Source organism: Callithrix jacchus, chromosome 4 (assembly GCF_049354715.1).
Source record: "Callithrix jacchus isolate 240 chromosome 4, calJac240_pri, whole genome shotgun sequence".
In the NCBI taxonomy this organism is placed as follows: Eukaryota; Metazoa; Chordata; class Mammalia; order Primates; family Cebidae; genus Callithrix; species Callithrix jacchus.
In genome coordinates this window covers 127,585,960-127,599,078 of record NC_133505.1, presented here as the reverse complement: position 1 = coordinate 127,599,078, position 13,119 = coordinate 127,585,960, and the positions used below count along the sequence as shown (strand labels likewise).

At 34.9% G+C, this 13,119-nt stretch overlaps 1 protein-coding gene across 8 annotated transcripts in view; it reads left to right on the top strand.

Moving 5' to 3' along the window:
* Window positions 1-13,119, top strand: part of TBC1D32 (TBC1 domain family member 32) — a 245,006-nt gene that overhangs the window by 174,016 nt on the left and 57,871 nt on the right. The window contains exon 27 of one of the 8 annotated variants that reach the window (XM_078370772.1): window positions 2,470-2,559. The exons of the other annotated variants lie outside the window; for them this stretch is intronic. Within the exon in view, the coding sequence (XP_078226898.1) occupies window positions 2,470-2,537 (68 nt within the window). The 3' untranslated portion in view covers window positions 2,538-2,559. Of the gene's footprint in view, window positions 1-2,469; window positions 2,560-13,119 lie in introns of those variants that run through there. 8 annotated transcript variants of the gene reach the window in all.

Genomic DNA, 13,119 nt, shown 5'->3' with positions numbered 1-13,119 from the left:
AAATAATTGGAATGGAATAAAAATAAATATGGAATAATATTGGAATAAAATAAATAGAAATGGAAATCAATACCAAGATCTCTCAAATCCACACATAAAACATGGAAATTAAACAACTAACTCTTTATAACCCTTGAGTGAACAATGAAATTAAGTCAGAAATGAAAACTTTCTTTGAAATTAATGAAAATAGAGATACAACTTACATCTTTCGGTTTCAGCTAAATCTGTGTTAAGAGAAAGGTTTATAGTCCTAAGGCTTTCATCAAGAGATTAGAAAAATCTTAAATTAATGATCTAATATCTCTAGAGGAAATAGAAAAAAAAACCCATCTGACTCCAGAGTTAGCAGAAGAAAATAAATAATTAAAATCAAAGAAAAGCTGAAATTGTCACACAAACATCCATAAAAAAGATAAATGAAACTAGTAATTGATTTTCCAAAAGGAACAACAAGATTGATAGAGTGCTACCTAGGTTATCAAAGAAAAAAAAGATCCAAATAAGCACAATCAAAAATGATAATAAAGATGACATTACAGCTGATCCTACAGAAATACAAAAGATCAAAATACAAAAGAGACTATTATGAGCACCTCAATGCACACAAATTAGAAAGTCTAGAAGATATTGATAAGTTCCTGGATCCTGGAAACACAATGTCCTAAGTTTGAACCAAGAAGAAAGTAAAATCTTGAACATACCAGTAACAAGTTTCAGAAGTGAATCAGTAATACAAAACCTCCCAACCGAAAAAAGCCTGGGACCGGATGGATTCATACAGAATTCTACTAGATGTATAAAGAACTGATATCAATCCTACTGAAACTGTTCTAAAAAGTTGAAGAGGAGGGGCTTCTTTATAACTTATTTTACAAAGCCAATAACATCCTGATACCAAAATCTGACACACAACGAAATAAGAAAACTTTAAGCCAAATATTCTTGATGAACATAAGCAAAAAAATTTTTGACAAAGTACTAGCAAACCAAATCCATCAGCATAAGTTAATTCACCACAAGTTAGACTTTATTGCTGAGATGCAAGTTGGTTCATCATATGCAACTTAATGAATGTGATTCATCATATAAGCAGAATAAAAAACAAAAACGACATTACCATTTCAATAGACACAGAAAAAGCCCTCAGTAAAATCCAACATCTCTTCATGATAAAAACCCTGAAGAGACTAGGCATGAAGGAACTTACCTCAATATAATAGGGCCATCTATGACAAATCCACAGCTAACATCATAGCATTATACTGAATTGACAAAAATGAATCATTCCTTTTGAGAACTGAAGCAAGACAACTATGCCTACTCTCACTACTCTTGTTCAACATAGTATTGAAAGTGCTTGCTAGAACAATTAGGCAAGAGAAAGAAAAGGCATCCAAGTAGGAAAAGAAGAAGTTAAATTGTCTCTCTTTGCTGATGATACAATTCTGTACATAGAAACCCTAAGGACTTAGACAGAAGGCGCCTAGAAATGATAAATGATTTCAGTAAAATTTCAAGATACAAAATCAGTGAACAACAGTCAGCTCTTCTATACAACAGTATAGATTGAAAGCCAAATCAAGAACAGAATGCCATTTGCAATAGACACATACACACACACACACACACACACACACACACACACACACAGAAGCCTCGGAATACATTTAAGGCGTGGGCAAAGACTTCATGACTAAAACGTCAAAAGCAATTGCAACAAAAGCTAAAATTGACAAATGGAATCTAATTAAATTAAAGAGCTTCTGCACAGCAAAAGAAACTATCAGAGTGAATAGGCAGCCTACAGAATGGGAGAAAAGTTTTGCAATCTGTCTATCTGACAAAGGGCTAATATCCAGAATCTACAAGGAACTTAAACAAATTTATAAGAAAAAAAACCCAACCCCATCAAAAAGTGGGCAAAGGATATGAACAGACATTTCTCAAAAGAAGACCTTTATGTAGCTAACAAACATATGAAAAAAAATTCATCATCAGTAGTCATTAAAGAAATGCAAATCAAAACCACAATGAGATACCATCTCATGCCAGTTAGAGTGGCAGTCATTAAAAAGTCAGTAAACAATGGATGCTGGAGAGGATGTGAAGAAATAGGAACACTTTGACATTTTTGGTGGGAGTGTAAATTAGTTGAACCATTGCAGAAGACAGTGTGATAATTCCTCAATAATCTAGAACTAGAAATGCCATTTGACCCAGCAAATGAATCATTACTGGGTATATACCAGAGCTTCCGTGTGTTTCTGAGGCATATCAACTCACTTAACTACATCTGTGTCAATTTAGGTTTTCTATTATTATCATGAATGAACTGCACCAATGCAACTTGTGAAAACCAATTTCTCCATTCATGCACTACATTCCATCTGGTTTCTTCTCAAAGATTTTGCTAATAACAGTTCTCCCTTTTTCTTTTGTCTTTTTTTTTTTCTTCTGGATTTCCAGACTGCTGGCCAATGCTGTCGATGTTGGACTCTCCAGCCTCAATAATCACAGGAGCCAGTGACTTATAATAAATCTCCTTCTATATATGTACATATTGTATTGGTTTTGTTTCTTGGAGAACCCTGACTAATAGAGGTGGTTTTTCACATCTATAGGATAGCCTGATGGAAGGTATCCCTCCTTCACATTAGTCTTCAACTATCACTGCCTCACTTGGGATCTTGCCTACCCAGCTTCGTTTACTTTCAAAGCGTTAAACTGTTTTCTCTCTCTAGCTAGAGCCTCCACACCTATCTATTCTATTTGTCCTATGTCTACTCTTTAGCCTCACTAGATCATACAGTCATTTAATAGCACTTTTCATCCAACTTTATACAGAACATAACCAATTAACCCTTTTCTGGTTGTTATTGAATCCTACTCAGTTAGATCTCCTTGACCAGGGACTTCTGTATTATCACTAATCTCCTGAGTAAGCCTAATTTTTACCTCTGCAATTTAAAAAATTAATTTATTTTCTAATTGACAAATAAGCATTCAATGTATTTATCATGCACAGCATGTTTTGAAATATGTATACATTGTGGAATGGCTAAATTGAGCCAATTAACATATGCATAATCTCACATGCTTATTTCTTTGATGATAACATTTAAAATTACTTTCTTGGCAATTTTTTTTCTTTTTCTTTTTCTTTTTTTTTTTTTTTTGAGAGAGAGTCTCACTGTGTTGCTCAGGTTGGAGTGCAGTGCCTCAATCTTGGCTCACTGCAACCTCTACCTCCCGGGTTCAAGTGATGCTCCTGCCTCAGCCTCCCAAGTAGCTGGGACTACAGGCACCCGCCACCATGGCTGGCTATTTTTTTTCTCTTTATTCAAAAGATTTTTTGTGTTTTCGAAAGAGGGTTTCACTATGTTGGCCAGGCTGGTCTTGAACTCCTGACCTCGTGACCTGCTTGCCTCGGCCTCCCAACATGCTGGGATTACAGGTGTGAGCCACCTTGCCCAGCCAGCAATTTTTATTTAAAATAGCTTCTTTTGGACACACTTTTCCATCACTAAAATCTCATTTCTGGCCTTCCTTTTGCTCCAGAGTTCCTTGCAGGAGTTATCTGAGTATTCCCGTTACTCTCTTTCCATTCTCTCTTGGCCACACTTGCAAGCTAATCAGGCTTTCACCCTCATACTCCACAGGCATTCAGTCCACTGGTGAGATCAGTCCTCATCACCTAACAGTATCACTCAAACCTGCCCTCTCTTTTGAAAGAACTTCTTCACTTGGCTTCTAGAAAATACTCTTGTTTGGTTTTTCTCCTGCATCTCTGATGAATTCTTCTTTTGTCTCATTTGTTGGATCTTTCACTTTTCTCTAATGTTTAAACTTTGGAGTACCCCAGAGCTCAGTTCTCAGTTTTCTTCTTTTTTCCTAGCTGTATTATGGTTGTGAGGATCTCATGACTGAAATACTATCCAATATGCTGATAGCTCTCAGATTTCTATCTCTACTACCTGTCTTTTCCTTGAACTCATATCTTATATAAAACTGTCTACTTGACATTTCTGCTAGTAAGTTGAGTAAATATATTAAACTTAACATGTCTCAGATAAATTTTTAATACTCCCCCAAAATTTGTTCCTTTGGCATTTTTTTCCCCTTTCAGAAATGTCAGCTGTTTGCTTCTAGTTCTTCAGGCAATAAACCTAAAGGCATTCATGTACTCTTCTCTGTCTTCATACCCATTTAATCTGTCAGCAAATCTTGATTCTACATATCTAAAATAAAACCACACTCCCTCATCTGCTACCATTCTCATCTCTTACCTCTTGCAGTGTCCTGCCAAACGTTTAGTCTATTCTCAACACAACAGCCAGAGGGATGCAGCTGAACCATGGGTTAGATTATAATACTCTTCTAATTGAAATTCGTCAGTGACTTTCCTGTAGCTTACAAGGCCTGACACATTTGTGACATCCTTCCTGGCATATGCTGTGTTTTAGGGAGTGTAGTACACTTTTAAGCCTTATTTAATTGCTTATTTTCCCATCATACTGGACAGGAACTCTTATTTTCTGTTTGTTTCTAAAGTACAAGTGTTTGAATAAGACATTATTCCCAATTTAAAACTGGTACCTGATACTTCTTCCTAGTAAGAGTGATCCTGATATTACTGTGGTTTTTCTTAAAGAGGAGAGAATGATCTAGGAAGCAACGGGTGGCCTAGGAAGAGATTTTTATAGAGATTTAGTCAATTCACAATGACTGTATCTTATTCTGTATTGCTGATATCTGTGTCACTGAACATATACTCATAGCAGAAAATGGGAGTCAGAGCATGTCCAGCTTCACTTTGTACCATATAGTGATGCCTTCTCTGTGAACTCAATGAAAAAAATAGAGCCAAATGTGTTTCTAACAGGTATGTGTTTGGTTGAATCCAGTTAAATAAAGCTAAACATTAATAGTGTACTTCAAAAAATACTATGCTTAAGGTAGTAATATTTAAGACACAAGCGTTATTTTGCAAGCAAGAGTTATCTACTTTCCATTCTGCTTTTTTGATTCAGATGTAATGATTCACAGATTTTGTAAGGTGTTAGGTTAGTCATCATTTGCACTGCACAGCTTTGGGAGATCATTTCATTGTTGTGGGGGAAAAACAAATCACTTCAGTTGTGTGCACATGGTAACATCCTCTTCATTTGTCTCCCAGCTTCTAAATTTATCCTGTTTGCTACAGTTATCATCTCCTCATCTGTTAAATTGCCTCTTGTTAGCTCAGTGACATCAGTGTTAACTGTTAGATGATTCATCTTCATCTATAAATAAGAATTTTGAGACATCATCTGGTTCAATTATTTTTCTTTATGAACATTTTTAGGGTCACCATATTAAAATGTAAGTGGCCATTTAAAAGCTATTGATCTATATTTTCTCTGTGTATATATATATGTATACATTTGTGTATATGTACACTTGAATATTGCATGTGAGTATATGTATAGATGATCACACATAAAAATATTTACTCCCATGTGGTAGAAATAATTTCTACTTAGAATATCATTTCTCTGTTACCGGAGAATGTAGATAAGTAATATAATATGTACTAGTGTTATAGTACTAGGTATAACACTAGTACTATAGGTTATAACAGTAGTTATATGTGTTATAACTAGTATAACTAACAAGTTCTGAAATTGAGGCAGCAATTAATAGCGTACCAGCCAAAAAAAGTCCGGGGCAAGACAGTTTTACAGCCGAATCCTACCAGAGGTACAAAGAGGAGCTGGTACCATTCTTCTGAAACTATTCCAAGCAATAGAAAAAGAGGGAATCTTTCCTAACTCATTTTATGAGGCCAACATCATCCTGATACCAAAACCTGGCAGAGATACAACTAAAAAAGAAAAGTGCAGGCCAGTATCCCTGATGAACAGCGATGCAAAAATCCTCAATAAAATACTTGGGACACCAAATCCAGCAGCATATCAAAAAACTTATCCATCATGATCAAGTCAGCTTCATCCTGGGATGCAAGGCCGGTTCAACATACGCAAATCGAAAACATAATCCATCACATCAACAGAACCAAAGACAAAAACCACATGATTATCTCAATAGATGCAAAGAAGGCCTTCAACAAAATTCAACAGCTCTTTATGCTAAAAACTCTCAATAAACTATGTATTGATGGAACGTATGTCAAAATAATAAGAGCTATTTATGACAGACCCACAGCCAATATCATACTGAATGGGCAGAAACTGAAATCATTCCCTTTTAAAACCAGCACAAGACAAGGATGCCCTCTCTCATTACTCCTATTCAACATCGTATTGAAAGTTCTAGCCAGGGCAATCATGCAAGAGAAAGAAATAAAGGGTATTTAGTTAGGAAAAAAGGAAGTCGAATTGTCTGTATTTGCAGATGACATGATTGTTTCTTTAGAAGACACTATTATCTTAGCCCCAAATCATTTTAAGCTGATAAGCAACTTCAGCAAAGTCACAGGATACAAAATCAGTGTGCAGAAATCACAAGCATTCCTATACACCAATAACAGACAACCAGAGAGCCAAATAATGAGTGAACTCCCATTCACAATTGCTTTAAGAGAATAAAATGCCTAGGAATTTTATTCGTTAAAGGAATTAAATTAAACTTAAAGGAATGTGAAGGACATCTTCAAGGAGAACTACAAACCACAGCTCAAGTAAATAAGAGAGGACACAAACAAATTGAGAAACATTCATACTCATGGTTAGGAAGAATCAATATCATGAAAATGGCCATACTGTCCAAAGGAATTTATAGATTCAATGCCATCCCCATCAAGCTGCCATTAATTTTCTTCACAGAATTGGAAAAAACTACTTTAAATTTCATATAAACCCAAAAAGAGCCCACATAGCCAAGACAATCCCAAGCAAAAAGAATAAAGCTGGAGGTATCACGCTACTTGACTTCAAACAATATTACAAGGCTACAGTAATCAAAACAGCTTGGTACTTATACCAAAACAGGTAGATAGACCAATATGTCTATTGGTCCATATATCTGTTGGAACAGAACAGAGACCTCAGAAACAACAACCGTCTGATCTTTGACAAACCTGACAAAAACAAGCAATGGGGAAAGGATTCCTTATTTAATATATGGTGTTGGAAAAACTGGCTAGCCATATACAGAAAACTGAAACTGGATCCCTTCCTTACACCTCATACCAAAATTAACTAACTCAAGATGGATTAAAGACTTAAACAAAAGACCTAAAACCATAAAAACCCTAGAAGAAAACCTAGGCAATACCATTCAGCACATAGGCATGGGCAAAGACTTCATGACTAAAACACTAAAAGCAATGGCAACAAAAGTCAAAGTAAACAGGATCTAATTGGCCGGGCGCGGTGGCTCACCCCTGTAATCCCAGCACTTTGGGAGGCCGAGGCGGGTGGATCATGAGGTCCAGAGATCAAGACCATCTTGGTCAACATGGTGAGACCCCGTCTCTACTAAAGATACAAAAAATTATCTGGGCATGGTGGCACGTGCCTGTAATCCCAGCTACTCGGGAGGCTGAGGCAGGAGAATTGCCTGAACCCAGGAGGCGGAGGTTGCGGGGAGCCGAGATTGCGCCATTGCACTCCAGCCTGGGTCACAAGTGCGAAACTCCGTCTCAAAAAAAACAGGATCTAATTAAACTAAAGAAATGTCATTAGAGTAAAAAGGCAACCTACAGAACAGGAGAAAACTTTTGCAATCTGTCCATCTGGCAAAGGGCTAATATCCAGAATCTACAAAGAACTTAAACAAATTTACAAGAAAAAAGCAACCCCATCAAAAAGTGGGCAAAGGATATGAACAGACATTTCCCAAAAGGAGACATTTATGCAGCCAACAAACATATGAAAAAAAGCTCATCATCACTGGTCGTTAGAGAAATGCAAATCAAAACCATAATGAGATACCATCTTACACCAGTTAGAAAGGAGATCATTAAAGTCAGGAGACAGCAGATGCTGGAGAGGATGTGGAGAAATAGGAATGCTTTTACACTGTTGGTGGGAATGTAAATTTGTTCAACCATTGTGGAAGACAGTGTGTTGATTCCTCAAGGATCTAGAAATAGAAGTTCCATTTGACCCAGCAATCCCATTACTGGGTATATACCCAAAGGAGTATAAATCATTCTGTTATAAAGACACATGCGCACGTATGTTTATTACGGCACTGTTCAAGATAGTGAAGACCTGGAATCAACCCAAATGCCCATCAGTGATAAAGAAAATGTACTGTGCAACCATAAAACAGTATGAGTTCATGTCTTTTGCAGGGACATGTTTTAAGCTGGAAACTTTCATTCTCAACAAACTAACACAAGAACAGAAAACCAAACACTGCATGTTCTTACTCATAAGTGGGAGTTGAACAGTGAGAACACATGGACACAGCGAGGGGAACATCACACACCTGCACCTGTTAGAGAGCAGGGGTCTAGGAAAGGGATAGCATTGGGAGAAATACCTAATGTAAATGATGAGGTAATGGATGCAGCAAACTGCTATGACACGTGTATACCTATGTAACAAACCTGCATGTTCTGCACATGTACCCTAGAACTTAAAGTATAATTTAAAAAACTTTCATAATGTTTATTCAGGATGACCTATGAAATAATCAGCAATCTAAATTATGTCTATCTGCTATATATCTTACTACTGGGGAATTTCTATCTTTATTAGGAAATCTTTTTGATGTATATTTATTCAGTTGAGGCTGCTATCTTTAAAGAGGAGAGTAATTTTTTTGGTCATTTCCTAAATATGTTTCTAGTGCTACTCATAAAACCAATAAGAGCAGGTGAAGTGTGGGGCTGACTCAAAATTAGTGGCAGTCATTACACTTAGCATTAGATTGCCTTTCTCTGATCTTATGCATGGACATTCATGCATAAGTTTCTGTGTGAACATGCATTTCATTTCTCTTTCATATACCTAGGAGTGGAATTGCTGGATCGTATGATACTCTATGTTTAATCATTTGAGCAGCTGACACAAATTGTTTTCTATAGCTCTTGATATGACCTTTTGATCTAACTATTCCAATGGCTATGAAGTGGTATCTCATTGTGATTTTGAGTATATTTTGCTGATGACTTTTCATGTGCTTATTGGTCATTGGTGTGTTTTGAGAAGCGACTATTTCATTGCTTTGCTCATTTTAATTGAGTTATTTGACTTTTAATAATTGAATTGTAATAGTGCTTTATGTATTCTAGACACAAGTTTCTGATAAATGCTTTGCAAATGTCACTCCTTAAAAGAAATTAGGCTTATGCCTCTAATCCTTTGCTCTTGATACTCCCCTTTCCTGGAATATTAATTTCTACTCTTCCCGTGGATAGTCCTGTTTAAACCTTGTGAGCTTAGTCTAAATGTCACTTCTTCAGAGAAGTTATTTCCATCTTATCTAAAATACATTTCTTCTCTTGCTTATCTCTCTCTCTCTCTGGACCCTTTGTGCATTTCTCTAAGAACATTTATACTTTACAGTGAGCTTATGTGTTTATTTCTTGTCTTCTACCTTAAAATGTAATTTCTTTGAGGCAAAGATGCTGTTTACCTTAGGTAGTAAGCAGTACACAACTATTTATTGAATGAAAGAGTAAATCAATGCTGGATTTCTTACCCCTTTGTTTTTCACATTATCAAGCTCTTCAACTTTGTCACTGGACCTTAACACTTTTGCCCAGGCTAATCTAAATTTAAGAATTTTTACTCATACTTGGAATAACCTCGGATTTGACTCATTTTCTATAGTATGCAATGATTTGCAGTTAGAAAACTTCTTGAGTTAGACTTCTATATATATTATTCATGAAGTAGACACCTTTATTATAGTTATTTCATCATTTAACAAGTGGTATTTTACATTTTTTATGGCACATAAAAGGTTTGCATTGTTAGCATGACACCCTATTTTTTCACAATTGAAAAAAGTAACTGAAAAATGTACAGCCTTTTGTTCTGTGATTACTTCAAATTTAGTCTTTTGTAGCTTCAGTATCTTACTTGACTGCTTCCACCATCATGTTTCTGCTTATCTGATAAGAAATTGATTTTCTGCCTGGTAAAACATTTTCTTTCAATTGCTATATAAAAGAGTAAGTTCTATGGTTATAATCATTCCTTTTAATGTAACATACCAAATGATATTAAAATCTTTATAGTCAGATCATTCCAATACTTTTGGCCAGATAGTTTCAGAAGATATTATTCCTATGTGAGAAAAGAGATCATTTTAAAGTTAATAATATGTAAGAGATAAATATGTGCCTTTATAGTATCTTTTTCTTTTCACAACCTGAAGTCGTTTTTTTTTTTTAACTACAAATTAAATGAAATCAGGGTGAGGGGTGTATGTTATATGAAACAGAAGCAAATTCTAATTAGAACTTCTTTTTCATCATTTGTAAATTTTCAGTCTGAATGAATTCTGTATAAAATATGTCTTGAATTATCAGGTTCTATGTATTTGTCAAATGTCTTTGAGAACCATATTGTCCTCTTAGATAAAGACCATGACTCTGAGCCACTATATTGCATCTATATTATTTGCATAGTTTTGGCACTCTATAAAAGTAGACAAGTGAAGATACAAACCCCTATAAAAGTAGACAAGTGAAGATATGTTCATTAACGTTGATACATATCAATGTTAATGTATTAATGTTTTGAGGAATGGAAAAGATTTTCCTTTTGTAGATATTACTGTATATAAAATTTATTTTGAATATTTTATAGCTGCAAAGTTCTATTTATAGAATAGTTAGAAACTTATTGCAGTGTATTTTGGTTAATAACAAAAGTAATGATAGATAACATTTCTAAATTAGAGATGGGGCCAAAGAACAAGAATATCATATTCTGTGTCTCTGGAGCTATGCAACGTTCAGAGAGTGAGTAAAAAAGTTCTTGGGTTTTATAGTTATAATCTTAGGCTGCCTACATATTTTAACATCTAATGCTGAACTGTTTTTTTTTTTTTTTTTGCGTTAAAAGATGTTGAAATTTAGCCTTTTTACCTACAAATGTTTATTTTTTTTACTAGAACAATATCCTTAATTTAGCAGTATAGTTTTTGTTAATCTTTACTGATTTTGTTTAACAGTTTTTCTGGTTCTTACTGGATACATCTCCTTTTTCACTGGTGTTGATTCTTTTTTTTTTTTTTTTTGAGATGGAGTTTCGCTCTTGTTACCCAGCCTGGAGTACAGTGGCACGATTTCGGCTCACCGCAACCTCCGCCTCCTGGGTTCAGGCAATTCTCTGCCTCAGCCTCCTGAGTAGCTGGTACTACAGGCACGCACCACCATGCCCAGCTAATTTTTTTGTGTTTTTAGTAGAGACCGGGTTTCACCATGTTGTCCAGGATGGTCTCGATCTCTTGACCTCGTGATCCACCCACCACAGCCTCCCAAAGTGCTGGGATTACAGGCGTGAGCCACCGCGCCCAGCCTGGTGTTGATTCTTGCTGATACTTTCTGCCTTTGCAGAAGTTAAATCTCTGATCATGTCCCTGATGAATTATTGCCATTTGATTTACAAATCGATGACAACCTATTCTCCATTTCTAATAGTAAAGATTTAAAATTGGAATGTTACCTACACAGTGTGTGGAAATAAACTTTTTAAGAGAGAAAAGGGGAGAATGAGATGGATTGTAATTGCAATTGCATTTTGATAAAATAATGAAAATCACCTATTTAACGAATGACTAGACTGGATTGCCTTCACAAGTGTGATGAACGATGTAAAATTTAGGAATCCTAACTCTCCCCCAATCAACTAAAAATGGAATCTTTTCAGCATAAGTAAAAATTCTCTGAAAAATAATATGGTTCTATATAATGTGTAATATAATATGATCATAGATATTGTTTGTTCTGATTTTTAAAGCCTTTTGTATTTTGTCTTACATATATAGTTAGTCTATAAATATTTTTTGTTGACTTAGTCTCCCTTTTATCAAATATTTGTCTAGGCCTTTATGTCAAGTCATATATTTTCTCATGCTTTTTTCTTTTCTTATTGTTTCTAACCTTGGAATTAAGGTTAGAAATTCATATTTAAGTTAATTATTTTCTGCAGATAAAGATGTTTATTTGACATCAACCTGTCAACTGAGGAAACGTAGTATGGCTGAGATTATAGTTTCCCCCTATAGTAAATCTTGAGCTGCAGCTGTTGAGATGACCAGAAAGTCAGAATAAGTATTTTCTTTTAATAAGTAAACTTAGTTTTCACATATTTTTACTGTCATATTTGACACCTGTCTGTAGCAGAGAAAATAGATCATCTACTAGTGTAGGTACAGTCGGACGAAAGGGGAAAACTAATTCTTCCTTTGCTTCATTCCACTGATTTCTCCTATAGTAAATGCTTAAGTTATCAACTATTAAAGAAAAGCAAAATTGGGATGATAAATCCAAAATAAGGAATAATCTATATAAAATGTAGATGACATGCCTCGATCCACAGTTGTTCAACCAAAATAGAGACTTACAAGGATTTGGATACTCCCAAATTTATAGATGGAACAATGCCTAAATTCCCTATTTTAGTTTTCTGTAGAATTCCTTCTGAGAGACCACTCTAAGGTTTTTTTCTTGCTTATTATGATAAGTATAAAGTGAAATGCTGACTGCATTAATCTAAACAGAGGAAGAGAAGGTAAGTACAAACACAGAATAAACTTCAGGATAATGCAACTGTGGCTATCTAAATTAAGCCTAGGAATCTCTTGCTAATTTATGAAGTGTTTTTTTTTTCCTCCCTTTTGAAACATCTGTTGTAGTATTATGTAAAAAAGTAGACACTCAAAATTACTGACTGACATACTAGAAATTATTAAATGTTTTCTCTGTAAATTGCAGGTTTTTCTTTATATTTATATTGACCTTACAGTTTTCTCCCCTTGAAATGAAAGAACTATATGGAAGTTCTTTATATATAGTCTCTCTTTCTACTTTATCTATAATGATTATTACATTTTCAATATAGTTTTTGTTTCTATATGACCTTCTGAGAAAAAATTATATAATATTCCCAAATATGAAAAGATTATAATGTTTACCATAACCAAGAATTT